Here is a 17,475-nt window from a genome sequence, read left to right as displayed (position 1 = left end):
TCCGTTCCCATGGTAACGCCAAGCAGAGCGCTGGTCGCCATGGCAACCCGCAGCATTTGCGACAGGCGCTTCCCGCCCTCCCGCGCCCTTTGCGACAGCCGCGGCCGCGCGCTTTACGGCCGGAGCCACGGGGAGGGGCCCGGGGATGACGTCACCTAGGCGGGGGTTGGGGTGACGTCATTGCGCGTGTGACGTCACGGGGTCGATCGCACTGTCACAGCCGGGTTTGGGTTTTTCATATTTTTTTGTTTTTTTGGGTTTTTTTTTTTTGGTTTTGTTTTTCTCCGAGATTTTTTTTGTTGTTGTTTTTTTTTTTGTTTTGTTTTTTTTCCGGGGGGGGGCGCAGCTCCCCTCCCCCACCCCCCTCCCCCATCGCGCCCCGCCCCCACCGCGCCCCTCCCCCACCCTCCCCCCCCCCCCCCCCCTTTATAAAACGCGGCGAGATAAGAAACGGTCCCGGAGGGGGGAGGGGCTGGGGGTCCGTTTTTGGGGTCCCTGAAGGGATTTGGGGGGTCCCGGGGGGTTTTGGGGGGTCCCTTGGGGGGTTTGGGGGTCCCTGAAGGGTTTTTGGGGGTCCCTGAAGGGATTTGGGGTGTCCCGGGGGGGTTTTTGGGGGTCCCTGAAGGGATTTTGGGGGTCCTGGGGGGTCCCTGAGGCGGCCCAAGGGTCCCTGGGGTGGGGGAGGGGACACGGGGGGAGGGGACAAAAAAAAAGGGGGGGGGGACCCCAAAAGTGACTGGGGGACATGGGGGGAGCTGGTGTGGTGCCCTCCCAGTGCTCCCAGTGCTCCCAGTATCCCCTCCAGACCCCCTGGATGTGGCAGTGATCCCAAAGCTGGGGCGCTCCCAGTGCTCCCAGTGCTCCCAGTGCTCCCAGTATCCCCTCCAGACCCCCTGGATGTGGCAGTGATCCCAAAGCTGGGAGCTCCCAGTGCTCCCAGTGCTCCCAGTGCTCCCAGTATCCCCTAAAACCCCTCCCAGCCCCTCCCTGTCCTTGTCCTCATGGTGTCCCCAGTCCATCCCAGTCCTCCCAGTCCCTCCCAGTGCTCCCAGTATCCCCTCCAGACCCCCTGGATGTGGCAGTGATCCCAAAGCTGGGGCGCTCCCAGTGCTCCCAGTCCCTCCCAGTATCCCCAGTATCCCCTCCAGACCCCCTGGGTGTGGCAGTGATCCCAAAGCCAGGGCGCTCCCAGTGCTCCCAGTGCTCCCAGTATCCCCCTAAAACCCCTCCCAGCCCCTCCCTGTCCTTGTCCTCATGGTGTCCCCAGTCCCTCCCAGTGCTCCCAGTCCCTCCCAGTATCCCCAGTACCCCCCTAGAACCCCTGGATGTGACAATACGCCTCCAGGCTGGCAATGAGTCACTCCCAGTCCCTCTCCCAGTATTCCCAGTCCCTCCCAGTATCCCCCCTAGAACCCCTGGATGTGACAATACGCCTCCAGACTGACCAAGGACTATTCCCAATCCCTCTCCCAGTATTCCCAGTCCCTCCCAGTATCCCCCCTAGAACCCCTGGATGTGGCAATACACCTCCAGACTGACCAAGAGCCATTCCCAGTCCCTCCCAGTATCCCCAGTATCCCCCCTAGAACCCCTGGATGTGACAATACGCCCCCAGACTGACCAAGGACTATTCCCAATCCCTCTCCCAGTGCTCCCAGTCCCTCCCAGTCCCTCCCAGTCCCCTCTCTAAAACCCCTGGATGTGACAATACGCCTCCAGGCTGGCAATGAGTCACTCCCAGCCCCTCTCCCAGTATTCCCAGTATCCCCAGTCCCCCCTAGAACCCCTGGATGTGACAATACGCCCCCAGACTGACCATAGGCTGTTCCCAGTCCCTCTCCCAGTGCTCCCAGTATCCCCAGTACCCCCCTAGAACCCCTGGATGTGACAATACGCCTCCAGACCGGCCAAGGACTATTTCCAATCCCTCTCCCAGTGCTCCCAGTCCCTCCCAGTCCCACCCAGTCCCCTCTCTAAAACCCCTGGATGTGGCAGTGATCCCAAAGCTGGGGAGCTCCCAGTCCATCCCAGTCCCTCCCAGTGCTCCCAGTTACCCTCCCAGTCCCTCCCAGTCCCATCTCAGAACCCCTGGATGTGACAATACGCCTCCAGACTGACCATAGGCTGTTCCCAATCCCTCTCCCAGTCCTCCCAGTCCCTCCCAGTCCCCCCTAGAACCCCTGGATGTGACAATACGCCTCCAGACCGGCAATGAGTCACTCCCAGCCCCTCTCCCAGTATTCCCAGTCCCTCCCAGTCCCTCCCAGTCCCCTCTAAAACCCCTGGATGTGACAATACGCCTCCAGGCTGGCAATGGGCTGTTCCCAATCCCTCTCCCAGTATTCCCAGTCCCTCCCAGTCCCATCTCAGAACCCCTGGATGTGACAATACGCCTCCAGACTGACCAAGAGCCATTCCCAGTCCCTCCCAGTCCCTCCCAGTCCCCCCTAGAACCCCTGGATGTGACAATACGCCCCCAGACTGACCAAGGACTATTCCCAATCCCTCTCCCAGTATTCCCAGTCCCTCCCAGTATCCCCCCTAGAACCCCTGGATGTGACAATACGCCTCCAGGCTGGCAATGAGTCACTCCCAGTCACTCCCAGTCCCTCCCAGTCCCTCCCAGTCCCCCCTAGAACCCCTGGATGTGGCAGTACGCCTCCAGACTCGCGCACACCACGTAGAGCAGCCAGAGCGCCAGGAAGAGCGCGGCCGTCAGCGCCTTGGCGGCCTTGGGCCCCCCCAGCTCGCCGCCGATGGGCGCGCGGCGCCGCCACAGCAGCACGGCGATGGCCAGCAGCGCCAGCACGGTGAAGAGCGTCACCGGGAAGGCCAGCGTGCCCGGCGGCACGCGGAACGGCCGGCCCTGCGCCGCCCAGTACACGGCGGCCACCGACCAGGCCAGCCCCAGCCCCAGGAACACGTTGACGGCGTTGGAGCCGGTGACGTTGCCGATGGAGGCGTCGGCGCAGGGGTCCTGCAGGGCGGCCACGCGGCTGGCGAAGGTGTCTGGGGGGGATATTGGGGACGTTGGAGGCGTTGGGGACACTGGGGGGGTTGGGGACATTGGGGACATTTGGGGACAATGGGGACAGTGGGGATATTGGGGACACTGGGGACATTAGGGGGTATTGAGGACATTAGGGACATTGGGGGGATTGGGGACACTGGGGGGCTTGGGGACATTGGGGACACTGGGGGAGTTGGGAGACACTGAGGACACTGAGGACATTGGGGACATTGGGGACATTGGGGACATTGGGGGCATTGGGGGCATTGGGGGAATTGGGGACATTGGGGGAATTGGGAGACACTGAGGACACTGAGGACATTGGGGATATTGGGGACATTGGGGACATTGGGGATATTGGGGACAGTGGGGGCATTGGGGGACATGGGGGACATTGGGGATATTGAGGACACTTAGGGACATTGGGGACATTGGGGACATTGGGGACAGTGGGGGACACTGGGGGATATGGGGGACATTGGGGACAGTGGGGGAATTGGGAGACACTGAGGACACTGAGGACATTGGGCACATTGGGGACATTGGGGGACATTGGGGATATTGGGGACAGTGGGGACATTGGGGACATTGGGGAAGTTGGAAGACACTGAGGACACTGGGGACACTGGGGACATTGGGGACACTGGGGACAGTGGGGACATGGGGGACACTGGGGACACTGGGGGAATTGGGAGACACTGAGGACACTGAGGACATTGGGGGGGATTTGGGGACTCTGGGGACATTGGGGACATTGGGGACTCTGGGGATGTCGAAGGTGACAAAGACGATGGCACTGACCGAGTCATGGAGCCCTTGGGTCCCTGTCACTTGTCCTGTCCCCAATGTCCCCAATGTCCCCAATGTCCCCACTGTCCCCAATGTCCCCAATGTCCCCAATGTCCCCAGTGTCCCCAGTGTCCCTCACCAGGGATGGAGGTGCCCAGCGCCACGAACACCACGGCGTTGACCGAGTCCTTGAGGCCCAGAGTCCCCAATGTCCCGTGTCCCCAATGTCCCCAACATCCCCAGTATCCCCAATATCCTCAATGTCCCCAATGTCCCCAATGTCCCCAATATCCCCAATGTCCCCAGTGTCCCCAATATCCCCAATCCCCCCAGTGTCCCCAATATCCCCAATCCCCCCAATGTCCCCAATGTCCCCCAATGTCCCCAGTGTCCCCTCACCGGGGATGGAGGTGCCCAGTGCCACGAACACCACGGCGTTGACCGAGTCCTTGAGGCCCAGAGTCCCCAATGTCCTCAGTGTCCCCAATCCCCCCAGTGTCCCCAATGTCCCCAATGTCCCCAATGTCCCCATGTCCCCAATGTCCCTGATATCCCCAATCCCCCCCAATATCCCTAATCCCCCCATTGTCCCCCAATGTCCCCACTGTCACCCAATGTCCCCAATCCCCCCAATATCCCCCAGTGTCCCCAGTGTCCCCTCACCAGGGATGGAGGTGCCCAGCGCCACGAACACCACGGCGTTCACCGAGTCCTTGAGGCCCAGTGTCCCCAGTATCCCCAATGTCCCCCAATGTCCCCAATGTCCCCAATCCCCCCAATGTCCCCAACATCCCCAATATCCCCAGTGTCCCCAATGTCCCCACTGTCCCCAGTGTCCCCTCACCGGGGATGGAGGTGCCCAGCGCCACGAACACCACGGCGTTGACCGAGTCCTTGAGGCCCAGGGTCCCCAATGTCCCCAATGTCCCCAATGTCCCCAATGTCCCCAATGTCCCCAATGTCCCCAATGCCCCCAGTCCCCTCACCGGGGATGGAGGTGCCCAGCGCCACGAACACCACGGCGTTGACCGAGTCCTTGAGGCCCAGCGTGCAGCCGAAGTGCGCGGCCAGGTCCCCGATGAGCGCCGTCAGCAGCGCCAGCAGCAGGATGGAGACGCCGAAGGCCGCCCAGCCCCCCAGCAGCGCCGTGGGCGGCACGCAGGCGAACAGAACCTTCCAGAACACCGTCAGGAAGTGCATCACGTAGTCGAAGCACGACGGCAGCCGCTCCTCGCGGCCCTCGTCGTCCTCGTCCTCGTCGCCTGCGCCGGGGGGGACAGAGAGGGGACGGCGGGGTTGGGGACAGTGAGGGGACAGCGAGGGGACAGCGGGGTTGGGGACAGCAAAGGGACAGCGGGGTTGGGGACAGCCAGGGGACGGCGAGTGAGGGGACAGCGGGGTTGGGGACAGCGAGGGGACAGCGGGGCTGGGGACAGAGAGGGGACAGCGGGGTTGGGGACAGCCAGGGACAGCGAGGGGACAGCGAGGGGACAGCGGGGTTGGGGACAGCCAGGGGACGGCGGGGTTGGGGACAGGGAGGGGACAGCGAGGGGACAGCGGGGTTGGGGACAGTGAGGGGACAGCATGACTGGGGACAGCGAGGACTGGCACTGACACTGGGGACAGCCAGGGGACAGCGGGGTTGGGGACAGCAAGGGGTGGCAGCAGGGTTGGGGACAGCGAGGGGTGGCACTGACACTGAGGACAGCCAGGGGACAGCATGACTGGGGACAGCCAGGGGACAGCGGGGTTGGGGACAGCCAGGGGTGGCACTGGGATTGGGGACACCCTGGGGACAGCAAGACTGGGGACACCAAGGTGGCAGTGCCTGGGGTGTCACCAAGGTGGTGGCAGTGGGATTGAGGTCCCCCAGGATGGTGGCAGGGACACCTCAGGGACACGTTGGGGACACCAGGGACACTCTGGGGACACCGGGGACACTCTGGGGATGCCTTGGGGACACTCTGGTGACACGCTGGGGACACTGGGGACACCCTGATGACACCTTGGGGACACTAGGGACACTCTGGGGACACCAGGGACACCCTGGGGACAGACTGGGGACACCAGGGACACTTTGGGGACACCTTGGGGGACACCAGGGACACCCTGGGGACACCAGAGACACTCTTGTGACACCCTGGTGACATGCTGGGGACACTGGGGACACATTAGGGACACTCTGGCGACACCAGAGACACTCTGGGGACATGTTGGGGACACCGGGGACACTCTGGGGACACTGTGAGGGCACCAGGGACACCCTGGTGACATGCTGGGGACACCCTGGTGACACCCTGGCGACACGCTGGGGACGCTGGGGACACCCTGGTGACACGTTGGTGACATGCTGAGGACCCTGGGACACTGGTGCCACCCCGGTGACACTCTGGCGACACCAGAGACACCCTGGTGACACTCTGGGGACACTCTGGTGGCACTCTGGGGACCCTGGGACACCCTGGTGACACTCTGGAGAGACTCTGTTGGCACTCTGGGGACCCTGGGACACTGTGGTGACACCCTGGTGACACCCTGGTGACACTCTGGTGATACTGGGGACACTCTGGTGACACTCTGGGGACACTCTGGGGACACTCTGGTGACACCCTGGTGACATGCTGGGGACACGCTGGGGACACTGGGGACACCAGGGACACTCTGGTAACACCCTGGTGACATGCTGGGGACACGCTGGGGACATTGGGGACACCAGGGACACTCTGGGGACACCAGGTACACTCTGGGGACACTCTGGAGACACGCTGGGGACACTGGGGACACCAAGGACACTCTGGTGACACCCTGGGGACACCCTGGGGACACCCTGGGGACACCCTGGGGACACCCTGGTGATACTGGGGACACTCTGGTGACACCCTGGGGACACCCTGGGGACACTCTGGGGACATTGGGGACACCTAGGGGGACACCAGGGACATGCTGGTGACACTGGGACACTGTGGTGACACCCTGGGGACACCCTGGTGACACTCTGGTAATACTGGGACACTCTGGTGACATGCTGGGGACACCAGGGACACTCTGGTGACACCCTGGTGACATGCTGGGGACACGCTGGGTACACTGGGGACACCAGGGACACTCTGGGGACACTCTGGGGACACCAGGTACACTCTGGGGACACTCTGGAGACACGCTGGGGACACTGGGGACACCAAGGACACTCTGGTGACACCCTGGGGACACCCTGGTGATACTGGGGACACTCTGGTGACACCCTGGGGACACCCTGGGGACACTCTGGGGACATTGGGGACACCTAGGGGGACACCAGGGACATGCTGGTGACACTGGGACACTGTGGTGACACCCTGGGGACACCCTGGTGACACCCTGGTGATACTGGGGACACTCTGGTGACATGCTGGGGACACCAGGGACACTCTGGGGACACCCTGGTGACATGCTGGGGACACGCTGGGGACACTCTGGTGGCACTCTGGGGACCCTGGGACACTGTGGTGACCCCCCGGTGACCCCCCGGTGACTCCCCGGTGACCCCCGGTGACCCCCGGTGACCCCCCGGTGACCCCCCGGTGACCCCCCGGTGACACCCCGGTGGCACCTGCGCTGACGGTGATGGCCTCCAGGAACTGCTCCCGCCACGAGTGCGTGCCGATGACGGTGGCCAGGTTGGTTTTCTTCATCAGCTTGTCCACGGTGTTCTGGGGACAGCGGGGGGTCAGCCCGTGTCCCCGGGTGTCCCCAGGTGTCCCCGGTGTCCCCGGGTGTCACCTTGAAGTCGTAGCTCTCCTCGATGACCACCTCGAGGCGCCGGTTGTCGCCCAGCACGGGTTTGCCCATGTCGGCGATGCGGCGCGCCTCCTCCTCCTCGGCCGAGAGCTGGCGGTCAGCGTCCCCTGGGGGGACACGGGGACATGGGGACAGGGACATGGGACATGGGGACAGGGACATGGGGACAGGGACAGCTGGCGGTCAGCGTCCCCTGGGGGGACATGGGGACATGGGGACAGGGACAGGGACACGGCATGGGGACAGGGACAGGGACATGGGGACAGACAGGGACATAGGGACATGGCATGGGGACAGGGACATGGGGACATCAGGGGACATAGGGGACATGGGGACAGGGACATGGGGACAGTGTGGGGACATGGAGACAGGGAGAGCTGGCGGTCAGCGTCCCCTGGGGGGACATGGGGACATGGGGACAGGGACATGGGGGGACATGGGGACAGGGACATCTGGGGACATGGGGACAGGGACAGGGACAGGGACAGGGACATAGGGACATTGGGGCATGGGGACAGTGTGGGGACATGGGGACAGGGCACGGGGACAGGGACATGGGGACATGGGGACAGGGACAGGGACAGTGTAGGGACACGGGGACATGGGGACAGGGACAGGGAGGGGACATGGGGACATGTCACGTGGAAAGGGACAAGGGGACAGGGACAGGGACATGGGGACATGGGGACATGGGGACAGGGAGAGCTGGCGGTCAGCGTCCCCTGGGAGGGGACAGGGCCAGGGGCGTGGGGACACAGCACGGGGACAGGGACAGGGACAGTGTGGGGACAGGGACAGTGGGAACACGGGGATATGGGGACAGGGACGCAGCACAGGGACAAGGGGACAGGGACAGTGTGGGGACAGTGTGGGGACATTGGGACAGGGACAGTGTGGGGATGTGGCAACAGGAGACATGGGGACATGGCACGGGGACAGAGACAGTTTGGGGACATGGGGACAGGAGGACACAGGGACATGGGGACAGTGTGGGGATGTGGGGACAGGGACTTGGGGACAGGGACAGGGACATGGGGACAGAATGAGGACATGGGGACACAGATTTGGGACATGGGGACACAGGGACAGTGTGGGGACATGGGGACAGAATGAGGACATGGGGACACAGATTTGGGACATGGGGACACAGGGACAGTGTGGGGACATGGGGACAGAATGAGGACATGGGGACACAGATTTGGGACATGGGGACACAGGGACAGTGTGGGGCCATGGGGACACAGTTGGGGGACACAGTGTGGGGCCATGGGGACAGTGTGGGGACATGGGGATGGTGTGGGGGTGTGGGACACAGTTTGGGGACACGGGGACAGTGTAGGGATAGGGACAGTGTGGGGACGTGGGGACAGAAGGACACAGGGACACGGGGACAGTGTGGGGATGTGGGGACCCAGTTTGGGGACATGGGGACACAGTGTGGGGCCATGGGGACACAGTTTGGGGCCATGGGGACACAGTGTGGGGACACAGGGACAGCGTGGGGACATGGGGACACAGTTGGGGGCCATGGGGACACAGTGTGGGGACACAGGGACAGCGTGAGGACATGGGGACACAGTTGGGGGACACAGGAACACAGGGACAGCGTGAGGACATGGGGACACAGTTTGGGGCCATGGGGACACAGCACAGGGACACGAACTGGCCACGGGGAGGTGGCGCGGTGACGAGGACACGGCGTGGGGACACGGTGACGTACACGCTCATGGCACATCCAGGGGCACGGCACGTCCGAGGCCGAAGGCTCCTACCTTGGGCGAGCAGCAGAGCTGAGGGGAGAGAGGAGGGACAGGTGAGACCCCAAATGTCCCCAAATGTCCCCAAATGTCCCCCAGTGTCCCCCGGTGTCCCCCAGTGTCCCCGTACCCGAGATGCCGCGCTTGAGCCAGCGCGGCGTCCCCAGCTCGATGAAGAAATTCTCCTTCTTCTCGTACTCCTCATCGTCCACGATCTTCACCTGCAGCGTCTTCCTGGGGCGGGACACGGAGCCTTCAGCCTCGGGGGCGGCGTTGGCGCCGTCATCGTCATTGTCATCGTTATCGTCGTCATCATCGTCATTGTCATCATCGTTGTCATCGTCATCATCGTCATCATCATTGTCATTGTCATCATCGTCATCGTTATTGTCATCGTCATCATCGTCATTGTCATCATCGTTGTCATCGTCATCATCGTCATTGTCATCATCATTGTCATTGTCATCACCGTTATTGTCATTGTCATCATGGTTATCATCATTGTCATATTCATTGTCACCGTCATCATCGTCATTGTCATCGTCATTGTCATTGTCATCACCGTTATTGTCATTGTCATCATGGTTATCATCATTGTCATATTCATTGTCACCGTCATCATCATCATTGTCATCGTCATTGTCATTGTCATGGTCATTGTCGTTATCCGCCATCGTCATCATCATCATCGTCACCCACCATCACCCACCATCATCCAATGTCATTATCACCATCATCATCACCATCCTCATCCTCATTGTCATTGTCACCATCATCATCACCATCCTCATCCTCGTTGTCATCATTGTCACCATCATCATCATCATCATCCTCATTGTCATTGTCACCATCATCATCATCCTCATCCTCATTGTCATCGTCGTTGTCATCTTCATCCATTCCTCCTCTTCCACCTCCATCCATGATCCACCCTTCATCCATCCCCTTCCTCTTCCTCTTCCTCTTCCTCCTCCACCCATCCATCCATTCATCATCCACCCTTCATGCATCCTTCATCCATCCACTCTTCCTCTTCCTCTTCCATCATCCATCCAACCATCTTCTTCCTCTTCCACTTCTACCCATCCATCCATGATCCATCCATCATCCATCCAACCTTCCTCTTCCTCTTCCTCTTCCACTTCCATCCATCCATCATCCATGATCCATTCTTCATCCATCCATCATCCATCCTTCATCCATCCACCTTTCTCTTCCATCTCCATCCATCCATCCATCTTCTTCCTCTTCCTCTTCCTCTTCCACCCATCATCCATGATCCATTCTTCATCCATCCGTCCTTCATCCATCCAACCTTCCTCTTCCTCTTCCATCTCCATCCATCCATCCATCCATCCATTCATCATCCACCCTTCATCCATCCATTCATCCATCCAACCTTCCTCTTCTTCTTCCACCTCCACCCATCCATCCATCCATCCATCATCCATCCTTCATCCACCCACTCATCCTCTTCCCCATCCATCATCCATCCTTCATCCATCCATCCATCCATCCAACCATCCCCTTCCTCTCCCTTTTCCACCTCCTCTTCCTCTTCCTCTTCCACTTCCATCTCCATCCATCCATCATCCGTGATCCACCCTTCATCCATCCCCTTCCTCTTCTTCTTCCACCTCCACCCATCATCCACCCATCCATCCATCCATCCATCCATCTTCCATCCATCCATCCATCCATCCATCCATCCAACCTTCCATCCATCATCCATCCAACCTTCCTCTTCCATCCTTCCATCCATCCATCCATCATCCATCCTTCCATCCATCCAACCTTCCTCTTCCATCTCCATCCATCCATCATCCATGACCCATTGTTCATCCATCCATCATCCATCATCCATCCAACCTTCCTCTTCCATCCATCCATCCATCCATCCATCCATCCAACCTTCATCCATCCATCATCCATCCATCAATCATCCACCCATCATCCATCCATCCATCCAACCTTCCTCTTCCATCTCCATCCATCCAACCTTCCTCTTCCATCCATCCATCCATCCATCCTTCATCCATTCATCATCCATCCATCAATCATCCACCATCATCCACCCATCATCCATCATCCATCCAACCTTCCTCTTCCTCTTCCATCCATCCATCCATCCATCCATCATCCATCCATCCATCCATCCATCCATCCATCCAACCTTCCTCTTCCATCATCCATCCATCATCCATCCATCCATCCATCCAACCTTCCTCTTCCATCCATCCATCCACCCAACCTTCCTCTTCCATCCATCCATCCATCCATCCAACCTTCCTCTTCCATCCATCCATCCATCCATCATCCATCATCCAACCAACCTTCCTCTTCCTCTTCCTCTTCCATCATCCATCCATCATCCATCCATCATCCATCCAACCTTCCTCTTCCATCCATCCATCCATCCATCCATCCATCCAACCTTCCTCTTCCATCCATCCATCCATCCATCCATCCATCCATCCATCCATCCATCCATCCAACCTTCCTCTTCCATCCATCCATCCATCCATCCATCCATCCAACCTTCCTCTTCCATCATCCATCCATCCATCATCCATCCATGATCCTTCATCCTCTTCCCCATCCATCCACCCACCCCCCCCCACCCCTCCTTCATCCCCCTCCCCTCCTCCTCCTCCTCCTCCTCCTCCCCCATCCCCTCACGCCGTCTCGTCGTTGCGGAACTCCAGCTCCCCGCTGGCGTCCTCGTAGTCGACGCCGCCGCCGCGGGCCGATCCCTCCACGGTGCGGAAGGGCACCATGACGGTGCCGCGCGCGCCGGAGCTGCGCACCACCGTCACCTCCACGTGGCCCTGGCACTCGCTGACGCGCACCGAGCGCTCCCGGAACCCGAAGATGCCGGCGTGGTCGTCGTCCAGGATGGTCACCGTGGCCACCAGCGGCGCCACCAGCTTGCCCTTGGGGTGGTCCTCGCAGTCGGCCTCGAACATGCCCTCGGCGTCGCCCACGCGCAGGTTCAGCAGCCGCACGAAGAAGTGCTCGTCCTCCTCGAAGATGTCGTCGTCGATGATGCCGATGGCGAGCTCCTTGCGCGTCTCGCCCGGCTTGAAGATGAGCGTGCCCTCGCTGTACTCGTAGTCCGAGCCCGCCTTGGCCGAGCCGTCCTCGGTGCGGAAATCCACGTAGAACGTCTGGTTGGCGCCCAGGCCCTGCTGGCACGCCACGGCCAGCGTCACCGAGCCGCAGTTCTCCAGGCAGTGGTACAGGCACGGCTCGAAGAAGATGCGGCTGCACGCCTCGTCCTCCTCCTCCTCCTCGTCCTCGTCGCCGGGCAGCGCCGGCGAGCGCCGCGCCGCCTCGGCCGCGTGCTTCTTGAGCACGTTGCCGGCGCCGGTCATGAGCCGCGTGGCCTGGATGCGGTAGAAGGCGCGGCTCTTCTGCTGGTGCACCAGCGCCATGTAGTTGGCGGCGTCCAGCAGCTGCTCCAGCTCCTTCTCCGGGTGCTTCTGCTTCAGGTCCTTGAGGATCTGGATCACCTCGCGCCGGCTCTCGTCCAGCTCCTTCTCCTCGGGCGTCGGCGAGGGCGGCGCGGCGCCGGGCTCGGCCTCGGGCGGCGCCGGGAACCCCCCGTCGGCCTCCAGGTCCTTGGGGGGCCGCTCGGCCTCGGCGCCGATGATGATGCCGCTGCGCGGGTCGGCGCGGTAGCGCTTGTAGACGTACTTGTAGAAGAGCAGCCGCTTGTCGGCCGCCCAGGCGAACACCACGCAGGCCGGGAAGAAGAGCAGCGTGAGGAACGCCTCCCACACCTGCACCACGCCCGGCGTGATCACCGCCAGGATCAGGTAGAGCCAGATGTAGGCGAAGATGCTCCAGGAGGCCGTGACGAAGAAGACGCGCAGGTGCTTGATGCGCCGGCTCTCGCCCGCCGGGATGGCGTAGACGCACACGGCGATCACCACGAACATGTTGAAGGCGGCGCTGCCCACGATGGTGCCGGGGCCGAGCTCGCCGGCCTGGAAGCGGTGGCCGCACACCTCGATCAGCGACAGCAGGATCTCGGGCGCCGACGAGCCCAGCGCCATCAGCGTCAGGTTGGAGACGGTCTCGTTCCAGATGCGCACCGTGCCCACGCTGGTCTCGCCGTTGGCCTTGGTGACGGTGATCTCCTTCTCGCGCGACGTGATGACCTCGATGGACGCCATGAAGCGGTCGGCGATGATGGACACGCCCAGGAACAGGTACATCATGGCCACGAAGTAGACGATGGCCCGCGCCGCCTTGTCGCCGGCCGCCGGCTCGTCCGGCTGCCACACGGGCAGCAGCACGCCGGGCTGGCAGCGCGCCGAGCCCCGGCACGTCCCGTTGGGGCCGTCGGGCGCCGCGCCGCAGCCGCCGGGGCTCAGCAGCAGCCAGGCCGCCAGCGCCGGGGCCAGCGCCGCCATGGGGCCGGCAGGAGCTGCGGGGAGACGCGGGGTCAGGGCGCGGGGTGGGGGGTGTGGGGCGAGGTTATGGGGTGTGGGGTGTGGGATTTGGGATTTGGGGTGTGGGGTGAGGGGTGTGGGATTTGGGGCGAGGTTATGGGGTGTGGGGTGAGGGATTTGGGATTTGGGGTGTGGGATTTGGGGTGTGGGGTGCGGGGTGTGGGATTTGGGGCGAGGTTATGCGGTGTGGGGTGTGGGGTGAGGTTATGGGGTGCGGGGTGTGGGATTGGGGATTTGGGGCGAGGTTACGGGGCGTGGGGTGTGGGGTGTGGGATTGGGGATTTGGGGCGAGGTTATGGGGTCTGGGGTGTGGGGTCTGGGATTTGGGGCGAGGTTATGGGGTGTGGGGTGAGGGATTTGGGGTGTGGGATTTGGAGTGTGGGGTGAGGGATTTGGGGTAAGGTTATGGGGTGTGGGGTGTGGGGTCAGGGTGTGGGGTGTGGGATTTGGGGTGTGGGGTGTGGGATTGGGGATTTGGGGTGAGGTTATGGGGCGTGGGGTGAGGGATTTGGGGTGTGGGATTTGGGGTGAGGTTATGGGGTGTGGGATATGGGGCACAGCCATGGGGCCGGCAGGAGCTGGGGGGAGACGTGGGGTCAGATTATGGGGTGTGGGATTGGGGATATGGTGTGGGGTGTGGGATATGGGGAGTGGGGTGAGGGATTTGGGGTGTGGGATTTGGGGTGTGGGGTGTGGGATGTGGGATTGGGGATTTGGGGTGAGGTTATGGGGAGTGGGATTTGGGGTGTGGGTTATGGGGCACAGCCACGGCTGCCAGCAGGAGCTGGGGGGAGGCGTGGGGTCAGGTGTGGGCTGTGGGATTTGGCAAATGGAACACGGGATGTGGGATGTGGGATTTGGGATGTGGGATTTGGGATGTAGGATTTGATGTGGGATTTGGGATTTGGGATCAGGGATGGGGGTCCCAGCCGTGGGGGGGGGGTTGCGGTGGCTGCAGAGGGACACGGCAGTGACGGGTCAGGATGTGGGGCCGGGATGGATCCATGGGGCCGGGATGTGGCCACGGATCAGGGACATTAGGCTGGGATGGATCCGTGGGGCAGGTTCGGATCCGTGGGGCAGGTTCGGATCCGTGGGGCAGGTTCGGATCTATGGGGCAGGTTCGGATCTATGGGGCAGATCCGGATCTATGGGGCAGGTTCGGATCTATGGGGCAGGTTCGGATCTATGGGGCAGGTTCGGATCCGGTGGCCGGGTTCGGATCCGTGGGGCAGGTTCGGATCTCTGGGGCCGAGTTCGGATCTATGGGGCAGGTTCGGATCTATGGGGCAGGTTCGGATCTATGGGGCAGGTTCGGATCTCTGGGGCAGGTTCTGTGCTATGGGGCAGGTTCGGATCTATGGGGTCAGGTTCGGATCTCTGGGGCAGGTTCTGTGCTATGGGGCAGGTTCGGATCCGTGGGGCAGGTTCGGATCCGTGGGGCAGGTTCGGATCCGTGGGGCAGGTTCGGATCTCTGGGGCCGAGTTTGGATCCGTGGGGCAGGTTCGGATCCCTGGGTCGGGTTCGGATCCGTGGGTCGGGTTCGGATCTATGGGGCAGGTTCGGATCCGTGGGGCAGGTTCGGATCTATGGGGCAGGTTCGGATCCGTGGGGCAGGTTCGGATCCGTGGGTCGGGTTCGGATCCGTGGGGCAGGTTCGGATCCGTGGGTCGGGTTCGGATCCGTGGGGCAGGTTCGGATCCGTGGGTCGGGTTCGGATCCGTGGGCCGGGTTTGGGGCGGCCCCTCCCCCTCTCCCTCCCCCGCCGGATCCGGGGTCCCTCCCCCTCCCCCATCCCCGTTTCCATGGAAACCGCGCGGTTGCCAAGGAGGAGCCGGAGCCGCCCCCGCAGCGACCCCCCCGAACCGGAACCGCCCGGGCCGGGCCGGGCCGAGCGGGTCCGAACAGGTCCGAGCCCGCCCCATAGATCCGGACCTGCCCCATAGATCCGGATCTGCCCCATAGATCCGGACCTGCCCCAGAGATCCGAGCCTGCCCCATAGATCCGGATCTGCCCCATAGATCCGAACCCGCCCCATAGATCCGGATCTGCCCCAGAGATCCAAACCCGCCCCATAGATCCGGATCTGCCCCATAGATCCGAACCCGCCCCATAGATCCGGATCTGCCCCATAGATCCCGATCTGCCCCAGAGATCCCGATCTGCCCCATAGAACAGAACCTGCCCCATAGATCCGGACCTGCCCCATAGAACAGAACCTGCCCCATAGATCCGGACCTGCCCCATAGATCCGGATCTGCCCCATAGAACAGAACCTGCCCCATAGATCCGGACCTGCCCCATAGATCCGGATCTGCCCCATAGAACAGAACCTGCCCCATAGATCCGGATCTGCTCCATAGAACAGAACCTGCCCCATAGATCCGAGCCCGCCCCATAGATCCGAACCCGCCCCATAGATCCGAGCCCGCCCCATAGATCCGAGCCCGCCCCATAGATCCGAACCTGCCCCATAGATCCCGATCCTGCCCCATAGATCCGAGCCCGCCCCATAGATCCGAACCCGCCCCATAGATCCGAACCTGCCCCAGAGATCCGGACCTGCCCCATAGATCCGAACCTGCCCCATAGATCCGAACCTGCCCCATAGATCCGGATCTGCCCCATAGATCCGAGCCTGCCCCATAGAACAGAACCTGCCCCAGAGATCCGGATCTGCCCCATAGATCCGAGCCCGCCCCATAGATCCGAACCCGCCCCATAGATCCGAACCTGCCCCAGAGATCCGAACCTGCCCCATAGATCCGGATCTGCCCCATAGATCCGAGCCTGCCCCACAGATCCGAACCTGCCCCACGGGGTGGGAACAGGGGGAGCTGTGGGGCAGCGCTGTGGGGCTGGAGGTGGAGGGGACACAACCACAGCAACGGCTCTGCCCCACAGCGCTGCCCCACATCCCCAATTCCTGCCCCACATCCCAAATTCCTGCCCCACATCCAAAATTCCTGCCCCACATCCCCAATTCCTGCCCCACATCCTCATTCCCAAATTCCTGCCCCACTCCTGCCCCACATCCCAAATTCCTGCCCCACATCCCCAATTCCCAAAATTCCTGCCCCACTCCTGCCCCACATCCTCATTCCTGCCCCACATCCCCAATTCCCAAATTCCTGCCCCACATCCCCAATTCCTGCCCCACTCCTGCCCCACATCCCAAATTCCTGCACCACATCCCCAATTCCCAAATTCCTGCCCCACATCCCCCCCAGTCCCCCCCAGTCCCCCCCATTCCCGCCCCCGCCCCCCCCGTTCGTTTCCCGCTCCCGGGGCCGCGCGGGGATTTTCCCAAATCCCTCGGGATTCGCCCCAATTCTCGGGGATTTTCCTTAATCCCTCGGGATTTTCCCAATTCTCGCCGATTTTCCCCCAATTCGGGGCCCCGCGACCCCAAATTTCCCAACCCCGGGGTGGGGGGGGGGGGAGGGGACGGACCCGGGCGACCCCAAATTCCCGGGAAATTGCCCCAAAAATTGCGATTTTTGAACGCCGGGGACCCGAATTCCGCCGCTTTTTCCCCTGGAAAATGCGGATTTTTGGGTTTTTTTTTCTTTTTTTCTGGAGGATTTTGAGAATAAAAGGATTTGGGGGGAAAAGCCGCGATTTAGGACAAATCCGCGTTCGGCGGGGGGGAGGGGAAGGGGGGAAATCTGGGGGAAATTTTG

General features: G+C 61.8%; 1 protein-coding gene across 1 annotated transcript; it reads right to left on the bottom strand.

Moving 5' to 3' along the window:
* Positions 1-2,632: 2,632 nt before the first annotated feature.
* SLC8A2 (solute carrier family 8 member A2) lies at positions 2,633-13,751 on the bottom strand. The gene is made up of 7 exons (XM_056510429.1): positions 12,013-13,751; positions 9,464-9,567; positions 9,349-9,366; positions 7,559-7,683; positions 7,389-7,488; positions 4,786-5,061; positions 2,633-3,009 (listed from the first exon to the last, which is right to left on the bottom strand). The coding sequence occupies exons 1-7, from the start codon at positions 13,749-13,751 to the stop codon at positions 2,633-2,635; spliced, it is 2,739 nt and encodes a 912-aa protein (XP_056366404.1).
* Positions 13,752-17,475: the final 3,724 nt, after the last annotated feature.

This window comes from Oenanthe melanoleuca, chromosome 25 (genome assembly GCF_029582105.1).
Source record: "Oenanthe melanoleuca isolate GR-GAL-2019-014 chromosome 25, OMel1.0, whole genome shotgun sequence".
NCBI classification, from domain to species: domain Eukaryota; kingdom Metazoa; phylum Chordata; class Aves; order Passeriformes; family Muscicapidae; genus Oenanthe; species Oenanthe melanoleuca.
The sequence above is the reverse complement of the archived record's forward strand: the minus strand, read 5'-3'. Positions and strand labels throughout refer to the sequence as shown.